The sequence below is a fragment of the Crocuta crocuta genome, unplaced genomic scaffold, assembly GCF_008692635.1.
Source record: "Crocuta crocuta isolate KB4526 unplaced genomic scaffold, BGI_CrCroc_1.0 scaffold223, whole genome shotgun sequence".
In the NCBI taxonomy this organism is placed as follows: Eukaryota; Metazoa; Chordata; class Mammalia; order Carnivora; family Hyaenidae; genus Crocuta; species Crocuta crocuta.
This window is the reverse complement of record NW_027529426.1, coordinates 5481390-5501122: the sequence shown is the minus strand read 5'-3', so window position 1 is coordinate 5501122 and position 19733 is coordinate 5481390. Positions and strand designations below refer to the sequence as shown.

General features: G+C 42.7%; 1 protein-coding gene across 1 annotated transcript in view; it reads left to right on the top strand.

The window, feature by feature from the left end:
• The first annotated feature begins 12170 nt into the window (after positions 1-12170).
• Positions 12171-19733, top strand: part of PGM2 (phosphoglucomutase 2) — a 37262-nt gene continuing 29699 nt past the window's right edge. The window contains exons 1-2 of the mRNA XM_077758953.1: positions 12171-12290; positions 17284-17451. Of these exons, the coding sequence (XP_077615079.1) occupies positions 12240-12290; positions 17284-17451 (219 nt within the window). The 5' untranslated portion in view covers positions 12171-12239. The remainder of the gene's footprint in view (positions 12291-17283; positions 17452-19733) is intronic.

The following is a 19733-nucleotide window of genomic DNA, read 5'->3' as shown; positions in this document are numbered from 1 at the left end:
CCTGTACCACTTACCTCTTGAGAGTTTTAGATGCTTTTAAAAGTTTGTTTAAATTTCTAATACTTATCACTAATTTATCCCCAATCTTGTCTCCAGCTGAGTAAATCTCTCAGCATGTCCAGATATATCAGGCACTTTATCACTTTCCATTTTTTTAAAGACTTAATTTTTTGAGCAGTTTTAGGTTTTAGGTTGACAATAAAATTGAGGTGGGGGTGTACAGGGAGTCCCGATATACCCCAGCCCCATATACCTTCAATCTTTTGAAACTGTTTCTCTTGCTGCATTCTGATCTGTGCTAGACTCCATGCATTGACCTCTAGGCCAGCTGCACCGAGGTCATTCAGATAGCTTCCTTCAATATCACCTTAGGGATATCTTTCGTCTTATTCTTACAGATACCTGTTTCTCAGATCTCACATCTTTCTCTCATTTGGTTCACTCCCTCATTTGGGCTGAGTTCTCTGAAACTTCTCTACCCCGTGTTTTAATGTGGGTCTTTTCAGGTATCCTTTATCAGGTACTCAGTGGACCATTCAGTCTGGAACGTCATGTTTGGGAAGTTTTCTTGAGTTATTTCTTTGACGACTTCCTTCCTTCCATGTTCTCTGCTCTCCTTTCCTGGAATTCCTAACATACTCTAATTTCTTTACATTTTTCCCCTTTGCATAATTTGTTCTACTTTTTGGGATATTTCCTTACCTTTTTCTTTCAACCATTCTTTAGGATTTTTTATTTCTATTATTATGCTTTTAATTTCCATGATTTTAATTTCCACTCTTTTCCATTCTCTAAATCCTCTTTTATTTTTTTATACGTTCTGTTATTACTTCATACATGCAAATTTTCATTATTTTTTCAAGATACCAATTTTGGTTTTTTTCCCCACATTTTCTTTCCCACACATAATCTCTTTCATATAGATTATTTCCTTTCTCTTGTTTTATTTGGTCTCTGTCTCTCAAATTGGAGGATTTGCTTAAAATCTGGCAATTCTTAGGTATCTTCTCATACTTGAGAGTAGAGCACAGGGGCACCTGGCTGACTTAGTTGGTGGAGGCGTGCAACTCTTGATCTTGGGGTTGTGAGTTTAGCCTCCATGTTGGGTGCAGAGATTACTTCATGATAAAATCTTTAAAAATAAAATAATAATAATTTTAAAAACAAAGAACAAAGCAAAAAAGAGCTAATTGGAAATCTGATGTACTACATGGCTTCAGGGTAAGATGACTTAGCTGCCCATTCCATTGGGCTTCTTTCTCCTTGGGCTGGTTATACTCTACAGATAAGGCTCTGCTCTCTCCCCCATGCTGGTAAGATAGATTGGCAAGAAACCTGGGGTGGTATCAATATTAAGCATATAAATTTTTACTTATTCCTCCTATTTTCACTTTGGTAACCTGATCCTAACCCATATCTGAGATTCCTTAGTCAAGAGACCTTCAATTTAAACATCAGAGTATAAACCTGCTGGTGTGTGTGTCAAAGGAACAATTGTCATTGGCATGAAGGGCAAGAAGTCTAGAGATCTAACTGCTTCTTTGTTATAATTTCTAAAAAAAAAAATTTTTTTTTTTTTTTTTTTTTTTTTAGTGAGAGAGAGAGCATGACTAGGGGAGAGGAACAGAAGAAGAGAGAGAGAATCTTGAGCAGGCTCCATGCTCATCATGGAGCCCAAGGTAAGGCTCTGTCTCATGAACCTAGGATCATGACCTGAGCCAAAATCAAGAGTTGGACACTCAACCAACTGAATCACCCAGGTGCCCTGAGATCTAACTGCTTCTTAAATCAACTTTCAACCAATCTTTCTGTTCTTACCCCACCTTTAGTTTACTTCCAGAAGTATCTGGGTCTACCAATTCCTGAGTCTTTTGGAGTTCTGCCTTTGAACTGGATTTTTCCTGGCCTTCTCCACCAGTTTAGGATTCAGTGCTCTCAAGGCTGCTAAGTCTGTTACTTTCTTCCAATGGCTTTCCAGCCTCCAAAATGTGTTGCTGTCTACCACCTCTTCCCATTCTCTTTGTCTGTGTGGGTGTATATCTTCCTAAAATGTCCCTTTATTTCCATCCTAGTATGGTTTTAGAAGAAGGAGAAGGAAATACGCAGGCAACCTGCTATTTTTGGTGCAAAGTCTCAATCCAGGTCTTACCATTAACAAAATTCATACCTTAAAGTTTATCTATCAGATTGATCCTATGGTTTGAGTTTGTTTGTGTAGCTTTCTGTTTTTCTTATTCCTCATAATAGCTCCTGCATCTAGCCTCCTGTGTATTAGATTTATGCCATCAATGTCAGAGAAAACTAAAGCAGTCAAAGTTTTAGCACATTCTTGTGAAAAACAATAATGTTCTAAAACGCAGTTTTAAAGCTGAGTGTGGGACTTTCCCTCCACTACTAAAACGACAAAAATCACACACACATACATGCATACATAACATGTAAGTGAATGTTAAGACATAAAGCTAAGCGATGGAACATTTGACATTCGGAAATGATAAAATTCACTGAAAACCCTTGATTATTTAGATGTCCAACTATATAATTATCTAAGTCTTTAATTTGAGAAGGAGCCTGTCTAGAGCAAATTACAGTTGTCAAACCACATCTTAATAAGATTTCATCAAGTCAAAGTAGGACATAGTATTTTTCAAAATGTGATAATTACCGGTATTCAAGAACTGTGGAAAAAATTTCATTCGTGCTTCTTGTATAAGCCTATTTATCTGTGTGCTAGTCAGAGGACATTTTGAAAAGCAAAACGTGAAAAATATAATAGCAAATCTTTTCAGTTGTATTTAAGGTATGTGGTGCCTGGAATTGGTTGAGAAACAGTTGGGGGTTTTGCCATTGAGAGGAGGCTGGAAGCCCGGATTGTCCTTCATCAAGCAGGTGATCCAGGGCACAACGTCAAATATGATCGGGGAACTTTTACTGAATTGTTTTATCTACATATGCCACGGGAAAACTTAAAAAGGCTGACCTAAAACCCAAACATTTCCTTATTTCAGTCATCTTAGAGAAGGCAAAGTCCACTCCGGGATGGCTCAGTCAGCTTTGCTGCAGTGAGGAATGGACCCCTAACCCCCTTGTGGTTTACAAGAGCAAATGTGTCTCTCTTCACCACATTACACAGCAGTGGCTCTGGGTAGGAGCCAGACTGCTACAACTCCCTGCTTGTGGCTTCTCCTCCCCATATGGAAGATGGGGTGGCACCATCTGGGACACGATGCTTAGTAGCAGAAGGAAGGAGAACTGCCTGAAAGATGTGGTGCCTGTTAAAACTTTTTTCAAATGGGACCCATGTCTCATGTCCCCACATTCCCCAGAGCAAAGCAAGTAACATGGCCAAGCCCAGCAGTGATGAGGAGGGGAAGTTTCTCCTCCAACAGAAGTCTCTGCACGCTGTATGGTAAAACCTTGGTTTGTGAGCATAATTCATTCCGGAAACATGCTTGTAATCCAAAGCACTTATATACCTAAGCAAATTTCAAGAACCATTGCACAGTGACCAACGTCATGATCAGCACCATGTACTACTCCCATGTTGTAAGACATTGCTTGTTTATCAAGTTAAAATTTATTAGAAACATTTGCTCATCTTGCAGACCACTCACAGAACAAGTTACTCTCAATCCAAGGTTATATATATGCATATATGTGTATATATATATATATGAAATTATATAATCTCTACAGGTAGAAAAACAAAGTGAGAGAGAGAATGAGAGAGCAAGAGTGGGAGAGAGTGAGGGGGGTTAAATTGTTTAAGAAAAGAGGATTTGAGAAAAGCTGAACACTGTTTGGAATAGGAAAGTTTACAGGTTGAAAATGCTTTTTCTTGATGTCAGCACAGTGGAACCCTAAGGAATTGAGGCTGGATTATCCACCTTAAATGATGATTTGTCAGTTGTCCTTGCAACATAATTTATTGGAGACCAGTATTTCTTTTAGTGCTATGCTCTTGGGACTCCTTTCTAATGCTATTCAGTTCAAGATGTACAAACTAAATTCCACTTTAATGCAGAGAGAATTATCAGACTGAGTTGAGAAGACAGTAGATCAAAATGATTGGGATGAAAAAGCAAAACACAATGTATCAGCTGGCTTCATTCAGAGGCCAACCATTTACCCAGTGGCTACCCAAACAGAAACTGTGTGTCCTCTGGGTCCTGGCTTGGAAAGAGAGGCTCAATATTCAGTTGACAAAACAGTAATGTCTCAGGAACACCAGAAATTATGTGGTCCTCAGGGGAAAAAAAGAAAAAAGAAAAAAAAAAAGTCTCTTTCTAGTAAGGCTCTTAAATACAACCTTTTGTAGGGATACATTTTTTTAGTAAAAGGCTTAGTCCTAAGCTAAGCTGAGTGTACTAGCACTTTAATGTTAGTATTTAGTGGGTGTTGAGCATTAAAAAGAATTTTGTTTTAATGTTATTTTTGAACAAGAGTGAGCAGGGGAGGGGCAGAGAGGGGGGAGACATAGAATCTGAAGCAGGTTCCAGGCTCTGGGCTTCAGCACAGAGCCCGACAGAGGGCTCAAACTTGCCAACTATGAGATCATGACCTGAGCCGAAGTCGGACATCTAACCAACAGAGCCACCCAGGCACCCTGAGTTTTTAAGCACGAATCTCCTAGAGAGTTTTGCCCTCACATACGCTGACAATGTGGTCAGGGCATCTCTTCATCTGACCACAGCAGGAAGCAAGACACACAGCCGTTCAGCCACAGCACTTTCCCAAGTCTGCTGGCTCATTAATGCCTGGCCAATACCTCAGGCCAAAGGACACGGTGATGCTTAACTAGAGCCAACCAAATTCTAATGAAGATGAATGACTCTTTCCCTTGATCTATGCAGTTGTGACTGCTTAGAGGTGAGGGGTAGAGGCGGGTGTGCTGGAAAGGGCACCATGGGAAGGAAAAAGAGAGGTGACAATTTTGAAAGCAGAAGCTGGGGTAAGGAATACAAACGAGGCCCAGTGTTCAACTTCTAATGATCAGAAGGCCTAGTGGGACTTCAAATGCAAACAATTATTAAAATAAGTAATCAGAGAGGGGCACCTGAGTGGTTCAGTCGGTTTAGTCTCAGACTCTTGATTTCAGCTCAGGTCAGGATCTCGCAGTTCGTGAGACCAGCCCCAGGAGAGCCTGCCTGCTTGGGATTCTCTCTCTCCTTCTCTTCCTGCCTCTCCCTTGCTTGCACTCTCTCTTTCTCTCTCTCTCCCTCTCTCAAAAATAAACTTTTTAAAAAATGAGAGAAAACTAAGCAATTCCATGAAGTTATTTAATGAAACGAGGCATAAATAATAGATATGTAAATCTTTTCCCTGAGAAAGACCATTGACGTCCAGCTGGTCTGCAGAAAGAATTGCTGTGTTTAGGTTTATGGGCAGTAATGAGTACACTGATAAAGCCTATTGACACATTACTATTCATTCTCTTGTCAACCTTGAGTTGGGGTGCTAGAGAATAGTGACAAGCATTTCATTTTCTTGGTCAAATTCAGAAATTCTCGTTTATTTTAGAGAAAAGGCTTGTATGGGTGTATCTTATATTATTACTAGAATCCATCTTTTTTTCTTGATGAATATAAGGGAACCCAATGATTCATTCTTCAACAAATACGTATTTAACAACTATTATGAACCAAATATTGTTCTAGGTGCTGGGGACACAGATAAAAAAGGATTTACATTATAGCAAGGTAGAGAGACAGCATTAAAATCAAAAGTATACTATCATGGCAGGGACCAAGAAATGCTTTGGAGAAAAATAAAGTAGGATACAAGGATGGTGGAGGTCCATTTCAGGAGAGGCAACGGTGTGTTGGTGATGGCGGACACCACCTTCATCAGAGCTGACTACTAAAGGTTTAGGAATTTTGCTAGTCAGATGTTAAAAACAGCTATCATTATAAATTAAATTATGTAAGCTTTTAAGTAAAAATACTTTACAATAAAAGCAAAGGTAATAAATACTCAACACCCAACATTTATGTTTATTTTTCTACTTGTTACTATCATCTGTGCTCTTTATTTACATCTATTATATCTGCACGTTGGAAATTGTACATAAGGTTGTGCTACCGCACACCTCTTCCCAACTGTGTGTTTAGTGGTGTCATGTTGCTGGCTAGAAATCAGCCATGGTGAGTACAACTATACTATGGAAATTGGCAAATAATACTAACAGGTTGTTTGTTTTTTTAATTCCAGAGAGCTGGTTAAACATTTACCAACACCTTACAAGTGTTTACAAGTTGGAAGAGTCCTTCTGATAAGGTGATATTTGAGCAGAAGCCTGAATTAAATGTGGGTATTGTCATCAGGATACCTGGGGGGTGCAGGGGGTAGGGAATAATACATGGTCAAGGATCAGCACAGAGAACAACATGGCTGTTGATTGCAGTCAATGAGAAATGTGGCAGGAAATGTGGGCAGGGGACAGATTAAATAGAACTTTGAAGCCCATGGTAAAAGATACTTTTTATGATAAGTACTTATGAAGCCATGGAAGGATTGAAAAAAGGAGAGGTACAAGCGCTGATGTCTATTACAAAGGATCACTCTATTGTATAGAGGACACGAGATTGTTCTAAATTTCAAGTGAACACTATCTGAGAATTACTCCTTGCTTGTTGGAAATCTACCAGAACCATTGATATTTGCAATCATCCTAACATTCAATCACAGACAACATAGAGTATGTGGAAGTGACTATGAAGGCTTGTTCCTATCCACACTCTTTTCTGGGCACGTGGGTAGTCTACACTTCCCAACACTCTTTCAATTAAGTGTGTTCATATGATGCATTTTAGCTAATGAAATGTGAGCCTAAGGGGCGCCTGGGTGACTCAGTTGGTTGAGCATCCGACTTCAGCTCAGGTCATGATCTCACTGCTGGTGGGTTCAAGCCCCGCGTCAGGCTCTGTGCTGACAGCTCAGAGCCTGGAGCCTGTTTCAGATTCTGTGTCTCCCTCTCTCTGCCCCTCCTCCACTCACACTCTGTCTCTCTCTCAAAAATGAATACATGTTAAAAAAATTTTTTTTAAAAAGAAAAAAAGAAATGTGAGCCAAACTGATGTGTGCCACTACCAGGCAGAAGTATTTAAAAGCCATTGTGTGACCTCTACATTTTTCTCTTGTCTTCCATGATAACTGTGGAGGCCACATATTGATGGAAGAAACCACAAGATGAAAGTATCCTGATCTCTGAGTGACTGTGTGGAGTATACCAGCTACCAACTTACTCTGGACATGTAACATGAGCAAGAAAAAAAATCTTTGTATCCTTGTTTCACTTAGCCCTGAGATTTAGGGATTAATTTATTCCTTCAGCTTGACCTAGCCTATTGTGACTAATACAGAATTTCAAGTTAGCAGTATTTTCATAACAATTGCTGACATTTATTGAGGTCTTTTCCTACACAAGGCACCATGGTAAGCATTTTACATGTATTTCCTCATTTAAGACCTACATTGCCCCAATGAGGTGCACACTATAATTGTTTCCTTTTAGAAATGAGGAAATTAAGGCCAAGAGAGGTTAAATGGTTTGTCCAGCATTCCCCACAGAACCAAGATTCAGGCCTGACTCTGGTGCCTTCCCTTTTCCTACATAAGGAAAGAACACATAACCTCCTGACTTCATGCATTTCTTCACCCACTTATCAGACACCTACAGTGGTAGCCTCTTGGTAGGCAAAGATAAATAAAACACCTCTAGGAGCTCACAGTTTAGTGAAGGAGAGATTGTGAAGAGCAGATTATAATGAAATGAATTTACAGGAAGTACAGGAGAAAGAGGAAGAGACTCCAGTCAGCAAAATCTAGATTGTGCGAAACTCTACAGGACAAATAACCCTGTTTCTTCAACAAATAAATTGCAAGGAAATTGAGGCAGAACTTATAGATTAAAAGAGATACAAAAGACTTATCAACCAATGGCAAGATTATCTGGCTCTTGATTCAAGCAAACTGTAAGCAAACAAACAAAAAGTGAAGGTACTTACTAGATATTTGAAAATTTGAAGATTAGGTGGACATTTAATGATATTAAGGAATTTTTCACTTTAAAAAGTTTGGGTGAGATAATGGTTTTGAGGTTATTTTTAATGTGTCCTTACCTTTTAGAGATATCTGCTAAAATATAGATGAAATGATACGATGTCTAGCATATCCTTCATAGTATACAGAAGGGGGGAGAAGGGATAGACAGAACAACGCTGGCCATTAATGATTATTGGATCATTGGATCATTGGATCATTGGCCTGGTGATAGTTAGATTGGGGTCAATTTTAGTAAATACTTTAAACTTTCCAAGATGGAAAGTTTTAGAATAACTGTTGCTGGGTTGGATATAAAGGAACTGGTAGAATCACTGAAAAGGTGTTTGGGGACGTTGGGAAGCTTCCAAGGAAAATGGGACATCCACATGTGAAACAGTTCTTAGGCAGCAGAGGAGCATGCACAAACAAACAGCTCGAATTATTTTAAGCATCACCCAACATTATCGATGCCAGAGATGGTTAATAATTAGTTTTCAACCACAGCTGGCTGCTGGCACATGGCAACAGGTTATCAGAGTTCATGAAACTTCCTTCCATGGACACGTGCAGAAATGGGCTGAGGGGACAGGAGATTAAACATTGGATTAGAAAATCAGGAGACTGGGCAGTGAATCCTCGCTCTGTCACTGACCAGCTGAGTGTCTCAGAGAAGGACTCTTAGATTTTGGATCTCTGTTCCCTCGTCTGCAAAACAAGGGTCTTTGAACTGTTCCCAAAGACCCCTTCCTGCTCGAATTATTCTAACAAATGTTATTTGGGGTCATGTGTGAGAATCGCCCACCCCAGGTCATTGAAGTATCATTATCAGAACTGGAGAGACTTCTGGTCCAGGCATCTCAGTTACAAGAGACTCTAGGAAAGTCCCTTGCAACAGAGACCCCCTGAAGCAACGGTAGACTGTTTGGTACTTCACATGAGAAGCAGGTGGGAGTATTAACATGAGACCACTGTCCATTGTCTTCAGCACAGCACTTGAGAGCTTGGTGCCCTTTGCAGATTAAGGGAGGAGAATTTACTTACAATATGGCAACTTCCTTTTTTANGCGAGATCATGACCTAAGCGAAAGTCGGACGCTTAACCAACTAAGCCACCCAGGCGCCCCTATTTGTATTTATTTTTTAAATTTACATCCAAGTTAGTCAGCATATAGCACAACAATCATTTCAGGAGTAGATTCCTTAATGTCCCTTACCCATTTAGCCCATCCCCCCTCCCACACCCCTCCAGCAACCCTTCCTTTGTTCTCTATATTTAAGAGTCTCTTATGTTTTGTCCTCCTTCCTGTTTTTATATTATTTTTCCTTCCCTTCCCTTATGCTCATCTATTCGGTGTCTTAAACTCCTCTTATGAGTGAAGTCATATGATATTTGTCTTTCTCTGACCAATCTCGCTTAGCATAATACCCTCCAGTTCCCTCTGCGTAGTTGCAAATGGCAAGATTTCATTCTTTTTGATTGCCGAGTAATACTCCATATACATATACCACATCTTCTTTACCCATTCATCCATCAATGGACATTTGGGCTCCTTCCATTTGGCTATTGTCGATAGTGCTGCTGTAAACATTGGGGTGCATGTGCCCCTTCGACACAGCATAGCTGTATCCTTTGGATAAACACCTCGTAGTGCAATTGCTGGGTTGTAAGGTAGTTCTATTTTTAATTTTGTGAGGAACCTCCATACTGTTTTCTAGAGTGGATGCCCCAGTTTGCTCAACAGGGCAAAAGAGATCCTTTTTCCCCATATCCTCGCTAATATCTGTTGTTGCCTGAGTTGTTCATGTTAGCCATTCTAAGAGGTGTGAGGTGGTATCTCATTGTGGTTTTGATTTGTATTTCCCTGATGATGAGGGATGTTGAGCATTTTTTTTCATGTGTTGGTTGGCCATCTGGATGTCTTCTTTGGAGAATTGTCTATTCATGTCTTTTGACAATTTGGCAACTTCTTTGTTAAAAATTTTTCTTGGTTTAAAAATCCTATTCCTTTCTTTCCTTGAATGTTGAATATTGAGAACTCTGCCCCCTTGGTATCCCAAATAGGGGTGAAAATAGTACTGACTGGATGATGCCATGGCCACATAATACCATGCCAAGGAAAACAATGGAAAGTATCAAAATATCCTCCTTCAAACCCCACTCTTCACACCTCTGGAAGTGCAGCACTCACCTGCAGTCATTCTCTTCATGGAGGAAGTAATAGGGCCTGAAGCCACTACCTCCCTACCCCATCCACCCCACCCTGGCTGGATCTGGAAGCCACACAGACTGATCTCGGAGAGCTCTGGCCGAGGAGAGAGAAACACAGGCCAAGTGAGACTGCCTGGCCTCAGACTCTCTTGGTCCTGCAATTTCTGTCCTAACATGATTGAAAAGAAGGTTGGTCTGGGGGAGAGAATGAAACAGCCCCAAGTGGGGCAGATGTGCTGACAACCTGACAGATGGGGAGACTCAGTCCGCCCATCCTTCTTCACTGCCACTTGCCTATGCTCCAGTCTCTCAGGCCTTTTGGTTCAGGAGAAGGACCACGCTCCCAGGGTCTATCTGGAAAGCAGTTTCCAGGCTGCCTCCTGCACATTAACTGTGTACTTCCCTCATGTCTCCACATACGCTTCAAGTGTGCAGGAAGATTCCCAGAGCAGGAAGGCCCCCTAACGAACACCCTTCTGGAATCTCATTGGTTCTCTCCCAACAATTTTATCAGTCTGTAATAATATAGAAACTGGTATAATTATATGATTAATCTGCCTCTATAAACAGATATCATAAATCCTGGATATTTGTTTTCTTTTTAAAATTGAAATAGAACCTATAGAAAATGTACAATTCCTAAGCTCAGCCCGGTGAATTATTACAAAATGAATACACTTGGGCACCCACGATAGGGGTCAATAAAACAGTGCAGACATCCCAGAAAGCACTCTCCTCCTTCTCAAAGTCACCACTTCCCCCTGACATCCAAAGATTAATCTTACCTCCTTTTTCAAGTTTTTAATTGTTAAGATTTTTAAAATTGAGGTATGTACCATGAATTTGTGTACAGTGAAATTTACCTTTCAAAGTATGCAATCCTGTGAGTTTTCATAAACAGAGTTGTGTTTATCACAACCTCAGTCAAGATACAGAACAGTTCCCTCATCCTCAAAATTCCCTTGTATGACTTGTAATCAACCCCTCTCCCTAACCCCAGTTCTTGTAACCCACTGATTTGTTTTCTTTCCCTGTAGTTTTACCTATCCTACCATGGCATATGTATGGAATGGTCTAGTATTTGGAGTGGGGGCGGGGGAAGGCAAGAGAGAAGGGCTGGCCTCTTTCACTCAACCTAATGTTAGTAAGATTTGTCCATGATGTGTATAACAGTTGTTCATTTTCATTGCTGTATGAATTTACCATAATTTAGTTACATTTCTGTATGAACACACCACAGTATTATCCACTGTATTGTTGGTGGACATAAAATTGTTTCTAATTTGGGGCTATTGCAGATAATGCTGGTAGAAACGTTCTTATACACGCCGTTTCATGCTCACTCTATGCATCTTCTTCACGGTTTAATGATCCCAAGGTAATGAAGATGTACTCCTACCTTAGTTTCTAGAATTTTCATTCTAGTTTTCACACTTAGATCTACAACTGACCTGGAATGCGTAGTATTTGCGTGTGGTATGAAGCAGGGGCTCAAGTTTCTTTTCCCCTTTTTGCGACCTGGATATCCAGTTGACCACCACCATTAAATGTAAAAAATTAAAAAGTCCTTTCACCTTGCTGTACAGTGTCACCTCTGAAATAAGTTGTCCATGCATGTGTAATAGTGTTTCTGGGCTATCCGTTCTGTTCCACCGTCTATACATGTCAATCTTCCCACTGTGTTCTTCTTTTTCAAAATTTGTGTCAGTTATTTGTGACCCTCAGAATTTCTACCTAGCTTTTATGCTCCTATCTGAGTTTACTCATCCTTGGTCCCAGTACTGACAAGGGGCCGGCGCACACTAGGAACTCAATGAATAGCTGCTGTGGGGATGGAGGAGTCCTCGGGATCTTTCAGAGATGATGATAAAGACTCTCGAGTGCCAGATCTCAGCGACGTCCTCCCCACCTNGGTCCCGGCCTCTCCCGGCCGGGACGGAAGAGCAGTCCCGCAGCTTTCCCAACTGGGCTGCTGGCAGCACCGGACATGGACACCCGGCTGGACCAGGAGACTGCGCGGTGGCTGCAGTGGGACAAGGTGAGGGACGACAGGGGGTGGGAGCATGCGATGGAGAAGTGGGGCCCCTCCGCACCCCCCAGGAGCCCCCGCCTTTCCTGCGCGGAGCGCGGGTGCGGGAGCTTCCTTCCGGCCCGCCGCTCGCACCTGCAGGGCCCGCGGCCGGCGGAGAACCGGAGCTGGAGTACTGAATTACGAACATGCAGATTACGACCTGCTGTTAGGGAGTCACCAGCACCCCCATGAGGCCACAGCTCGCTCCCTCAGCGGCCGGGCTTCCTCTCTGGGGAAGTGGAACCCACCGGGGCATATTGATGCAAGGCGCGTTTCAATACATCCACACAAAGGAAGTAGAGCCACTCATAGGTTGTAGTACTTACAGATCCAAGGGGTGGGGGGCAGTATGCAGAGAGCCGGGGCATGGTCAGTGCTCCGTCCCAGGTCACCAGAGAGAGGGCAGGGTAGCAAACGCCCATTAGAAAGTGGTTAGGGCGGCGGTCTCCAACTTTTCCCCAGGCTGAACTCTGAGTGGTTATTTAAAAGGTGCCCCGGAAAAAGCAAAGCGAAAACTTGGGGGCGGGAATGCCTCTGGGTGCGAGCAGAGTTATAATGTTCTCAAATGACTTGGCAGCAACTCAGAACGACAAAGATGTTTTTCTCATCAAATGCGGGAAGACGGAGGAAGAGGAAGCAGGGAGTGGCCAGGCCTCCTTGCGTTTGGCCTGCACTTGGCAAATCCGGAGCAAACCCGGAAAAGTTGTCCCGGGACAAAGCCAGCCATCTGGCCGCCTGGGGCTGCAAGTCCGGGAGTGGGAGAGCGAGACTGAGCTGATCCGGACTCGGCCGGGCTCTGGGGTCGTGTCCAATTGGGGCGTGCCCACGTGTCCGCGTCACTCAGACCGCTGGCTCGTCCTTTAGTAGTAGGCTGTGCATCCCCAGAGACCCGGAATTGTCCCGTCCAGCCTATTTTTTTTTTTGCTCCTGGGAACTTCGCAGAGAGCAGCATTCCCCATCCACCTCTCACAGGTGCTCGGTTGTGAACGTGCATGCTCCTCATTGGGCCCGCCTGGCTTCAGGTGTTTTCTTCTGGTCTCCGACTTTGCTGGAAAGACAGAAGGGAACGCCTTGAGCACACTAGCTTTTCTCCTGTTCACTCTCTTAGGTGCTAGAGCAGAGGGAGAGGATCAGGGACCCCGCTGTAGACAGCACCTCCTCCCTTCCTGTCTAACTTTCCTACTTGCCCCTTGGGACAGGCTGTTTGTTTTCCCCGGAATGTTCCCTCGCTCTTCTGCTGAATTTGTTTCTCAAGCAGTTACTCCTGTTTCAGGTCTGAACTTAAATGTGATTTATGTAGAGAGGCCTTCCCTGGAAACCGATGGTAAATTATATCTCCCTAATTGGTCTACATCCGCCAAAACAAAACAAATAGGAAACACAAAAACCCCCCACAAAAATTGGTAAGTTTATTTGTTTAATGTCTGGCCCCAGGGCTGATTTCAAAGGCAGGACGTGTGTAGGGGTGGCACAGACCCTGTTTTAGGAGGGCCCCGCCCTCTGCGGTCCTGTTTTGAAATTCACTTGTTGAATAAGGAGTCCCATGTTTTCATTTTGCTCTGGACCCAGACAAGTTACACAGCTGTGCCTGTCCACTCCTCCACCAACTTCCATGGTTTTCAGGGCCTGACCCAGGGCACCTAGCAGATCCCTAAGATGCTGGTAGGGTGAAAGGAGGGAGAGTGTAAGCTCTGTTAGCAGGGGCCAGGCCTTCCTCCTTCCCCACGGCCCCTACGCATGAAAGAAATGTGAGCACATCTCTTGCAGGATGCCATTGGCAACTCCTTGGGTGGCTTTTCTTTTCCTGGAAAGACAGCCCTGTAATTCTTTAGGGAAGGAAAATGTTTCCATTTCTGATAACTTAGTAACTTGAAGTGGGCAGAATCCTTTTAAAGTCATAACTGATCATGCGTTTTAAACCCACGAAACTTTCTCACTGAAGAAATTGAAACCCAATTTCCGCCAAGATCTTGTATCTGTGTATGGAATGAGTACTTCCCTGGGTAGAGGCGAAGGGCACGTTATCCTTTTTAGTTTTTAATTTCTTCTGCTCCTCTTGCTCTTTCCTCTCTCCGTGTCTTCCTTGGTTTAAGACAGACCCCAGGTGGGGGACCATCCTGTCCACCAAAGGCACTGCAAGCCCTCTGGTCTGATTGCCCTACGTTGTATAGCTGTTCCTGTCCACTCCCTCACTGGTGCGTAGGGCCTGACAGTGCACTGCTCAAGGCAGGTACCCTCTGCGTTTCCACCGTGCTTTCATTCTGTCTGTCTAGGCTGTCGGCTTTGGTCACCCTCATACTGATTCTAATCTCTGCTTCCCTCCTGATTTTGTATTCTTATCTCTCTGCCTCCTTTGGTTTCTCTCAGCCTATTTGGTCTTTTATGGCTATCAAAGGATAGTTGGCATTTTCCAAATCTACCGTGTACACAGGAGAATCACGATATTGTGTGTGACCTTAAAGTCTGTGTTGTCTCATTCACTCAGCAAATATTTATTGAGCCTCTTTAATATTCCAGATGTGAGCCCTTCCTTGAGGGCACGTGACAATCTGATTGATTGGATTGTGCTCTATGATCACTGGCTATTGCTCTTAACCCAAAAGGTGGGGTTTTATGTGACCCTAATCAAGGTAGAACAACCTGGAAAGGTGGGTTCATTCCAGAAAGCAAAGGTTTTATTGCAGTAGCATTTCAGATTTTAATGGTGTGGCCTATCTTGGCTGCATGTTCATGTAGTTGGATTGTGACTGTAAGATAAAGTGCTTACTCTGTTTTTCTTCTGATGTGTTACTTTAAAAGCCTGATGTGGAATTAATGTGATTGTCATTTTCCTCCATTCTTAACATTTTCTGCAACTCTTGTACAAAGAAAATAGGGCCATGTACAATGAACTTACATGGCTCATATGGGCCTCTATTTGAAACACTTAATGTAATAGAAAAAGCACTAGATCACTGTTCAAGCAAGTCACTTAATCTGAGTCTTCCCCATTGACGAGTTGGGGTTTTTGTTATTTGTCTGCCTCTTGCAGCCATTGCATACTTCACATTTGAGAGAATTGGACAAATTATGACACAATAGTTAAGGTTTTTTTTTTTTTAAGTTTATTTATGTATTTATTTTGAAAGAGAGAAAAAGCTTGAGTTGGGGAGAGGCAGAGAGAGAGGGACTGAGAGGGTCCCAAGCAGGCTCTTCATCGCGGGGCTCAAACCCACAAGCCGAGCCGTGAGATCATGATCTGAGCTGAAGTCAGACACTTACCTGACTGAACCAACCAGGTGCCCCGCAAGGTTTTGATTTAAATTGTAAAATCTCATAACTCTGGGGGAAATTTTGAAGATATTAGGGAAGAAAATGAACATTAGATTACAACTAAGTGCCAGGCAGAGAGCAAGGTTTTACATTAATTTAATGTAAACTACCTCTAAACCACCTTGTAAAGAAGGGTCTAGACTGTTCCCATTTTACAGATGAGGAAACTGAGAATTCAAGAAGCTAAATCGTCTACCCAAGTACATAGAGGCAGTAAGTGATGATGCAGCTGGCATTCCATTCTGGGTGTTAGACTCCAAAACCATGTGTTCATTCCATTTCTCCAAAAGCACTTGCCTTGATAGGCAAAATAAACAAACAAATAAAATAACACAACACATGATAAAGGAGAAAATGGGCTGCCTGCGTGGCTCGGTTAAGCATTCGACTTCAGCTCAGGTCATGATCTCATAGTTAGTGAGTTTGAGCCCTGCATCAGGCTTTGTGCTGACCGCCTGCTTCAGATATTGTCTCCCTCTCTCTCTCTGCCCTGCCCCCGCCCCTGCTCACACTCTGTCTTTGTCTCTCAAAAATAAATAAGCATTTAACAATTTTAAAAAATAAAGGACAAAACTATTTTCTTCTACTCACAACACTTCTGACCCCAAATGTGTGGGTTTTCCACAGCAAGTTAATTTGCAATTCTCCATGGATACCAACTGGATTTCCTACAATTTAACTCACTTCTGACACTAACTACTCAAAGTCAGCACAGACCTCCCTCTCCGAGCTTAGGGGCTCCTTCTCACAAAACTGGCCTCACTTTAGACGTTAGTCCAAAGCCCCAGGTTGTCACCTGACTCCTGACCAACCAGTGATAAATCAGGGGTTCCCGAGACCCCCCTCCTCGGGTTTGATAATTTACTAGAACAGCTCGCAGAATTCAGGAAAGCACTTTGCTATTATAAAGGACACAATTCCGGAACAGCCAAATGGAAAGCTGCACAGGACGGAGTATGTGGGAAGCGGTACCGACCTTGCACGCCCTCTCCAGAGGTGCTGCGCTCCTGGCACCCCAAGTGTTCACCAGCCCAGAAGGCCTCTGGATCGGGTTGCTGAGGGGTTTTGTGGACGTTCTGTTACCTAGATGCGACTGAATCATTGGCCACTGGTGAGTGGACTCAACCTCTGAGCCCACTAATCCCAAATTGGTTCCCCTGGCAACCAGCCCCGCCCACCACGAGTCCCTCATTAGCATAAACTCAGGTGTGGCTGAAAGGGGCTTATTATGAATAACAAAAGATACTCTTACCCCTACCTCTTGGGAAGTTACAAGGGTTTTAGAAGCTCTGTTACAGGAACTAGGGACAAAACCAAAATAACATATTTCTTATCATTCACAATATCACACATAATTTTTAAAAAATTGAATCACGATGTTGTACATGTGAAACTAATGGAACGTTGTGTGTCCACAACAACAAAAAACTTATATTTCAAATTGCAAATCCACCAGAAAATTGAGAAGCCACATATATATGGCTTTTCAAATATATATCTGGCTTTTCAAATATATATATAGCTTTTCAGATATATACATTTTTCCCTCTACAGGTTAAATTATTGTGGGTCTTTTTTTTTTAATATTTCAGATTTTTATTCTGTTATTCAGCTGGCTGTGTCTGTTGTATACATTTCTGTTTTGCAGAATCCTTTAACTTTGGAGTCAGTGAAACAACTAATTGCAGATGGGAATAAAGAAGAACTACAAAAATGCTTTGGGGCTCGAATGGAGTTCGGAACCGCTGGCCTTCGAGCCGCTATGGGAGCAGGAATTTCTCATATGAATGACTTGACCATCATCCAAACTACACAGGTATCCCATTTTCATATTTCTTAGTTATTCTTTTTTTTTTTTTTATTAATTTATTTCTAGGAGAGAGAGGGAGGGAGGGAGGGAGGGATAGCGTGAACAGGGGAGGGTCAGAGAGAGAGGGAGACACAGACTCTGAAATAGGCTCCAGGCTCTGAGCTGGCAGTCAGCGCAGAGCCCGAAGCGGGGCTCGAACCCACGAACCGCGAGATCATGACCTAAGCGAAAGTCGGACGCTTAACCGACTAAGCCATCCAGGCGCCCCTCTTGGTTATTCTTAACACATCCTCAGCGTTAAAAGATAAAACTGAGGCATGTTAAACATTTTAAGAGTTCATTTGAGCAAAAGTCTGTTTGAATTGGGCAGTGCCAAACTGGAAGTAGTTAGGAACACCCCACTGTAGGGGCTGGAAGAAAAACTCACAAAGGAGAGGCAGGAACGAGGCAAGGAAATTCATAGATGGGGAGGGGTTGCCTTATTTGGGGAAGACTTGGAGGCAGTTTGTAATTAGCTGTCCTTAGGTTTTAATTTCTTAACCTTGAGGCATTTCCAGGCTTGGGCTTTCCTTCGCTTCTATAGACCAGGAAGGCATTAAAGCCTCCTCAGTCTAATGGCCTCCTTGTCTAATTAATATAACCCCAGGCTCCTTTTGTATTTGAGGGACCTAATTTGTTTTAATTATGGCCGGGTCTTGTGAGTTCACCAAGGCACAGGGACATTTACTCAGTAAAGTAAGGCTTGTGCAGTTGGTTAAAGGGATACTTGTTTCAAAATTCATACAAAATTTATACAGCCTGGGTGGCTCAGGCGGTTGAGTGTCTGTCTGGTTTCGGCTCAGGTCATGATCTGATGTATCATAAATTCGAACCCAACATTGCGCTCGTTGCTGTCGGCTCTGAGCCTGCTTCAGATCCTCTGTTCCCTTCTTTCTTTGCTCTGTCCCTGCTTGCACTCTCTCTCTCAAAAGTAAATAAAAACATTTTTAAAAATTCATATAGCCGTCCTCCCTTTCATTTAACAGAGATTTATTGAATGCTTACTCTCTGCCGGGCTTTCGAGATATAACAGTGACTAAACAGATTCCCGTGTAACTTTCATTCCAGTGCAAATCCACCAGCTAAACTGATGATTTTTATGGTCTTGTAATGTTTGCAATGGTGGAGAAGGTGCAAGCATCGAAAAGCGTTTCTAACTGTCAGAATAACCAGGGGCAGATTCGATTTCACTTTAATTTATAAGATAGGTGGAAATTATTGCTGAGTTCCTTTGTCTTCATTTGTAAATTTTACTGTCAGAGTCTACACCCAGCTTCTAGGAATAGAGATGAATCTTTTGATGAAACAGAAGATCTGCCACAGAGTAGCCAGAGTTTTGTTAATGAGGGAAATGAAAAACAGATTAATTCAGTTTCTTCAACTATATAAAATGTAGGTTAAAAAATGAAGGTGACTTTGGGGCGCCTGGGTCTCTCAGTTGGTGAAACGCTGGACTGTTGATTTCAGCTCAGGTCGTGATCTCACGGTTTGATAATCATGATCTTTCAGCTCAGGTCATGAGATCGAGTCCTGTGTCAGGCTGTGCACTGACATCGTGTAGACTGCTTGGGATTCTCTCTGTCCCTCTTCCTCTGCCTCTCCCCCACCTGCACTCATACATGCATACATGCATGCTTGCATGCTCTATCTCTCTCAAAAAAGAAAAAAGAGAGAGAGAAAGAAAATGTAGGTGACTTTAATTCTGAAGGGAAAAAGGGCTAGAAAAATTGACTAATGATTATGTGTACCTTACATGTACCTCCCAGTATAAAAGGCAGACTTGGGCATGTTCTAATGAAACCCTAATAAGGAAGTCTTGCGTAAGGGTATGGAGTTGCCATGGGAACCCTGGCAACAAATTCCTGAAATCTTTTTTGAGGGGAGGCTTACAATGGAGTGAGCCTGGGAATCCTGTTCTAGTTTATGGTTTGCATGGGATTATGCCTCGGTAAAGTCACCCTCTGCTCTAGGAAAAAGGGCTGTATACCTAATCACCCAAAACATAGTGGTTTTGAACAACAGCCGCATTTATTTTGCTCACAAATCTGTAGCGGAGGTGGAGGTCAGTGGGGACAGCTCATCTCTGCTGGACTTGGCATTCCCTAGGCCAGCTTAGAGGCTGGAATCACCTGAAAGCTCATTCATGCACACATCTGCAGTTACTGCTGACTTTGGCTGAGAGCTTAGCTGGAGCTGGAACATTCTGTGTGCCCTGGGCTTCCTTACAGTATGGCTCAGAGAGCAGCCAA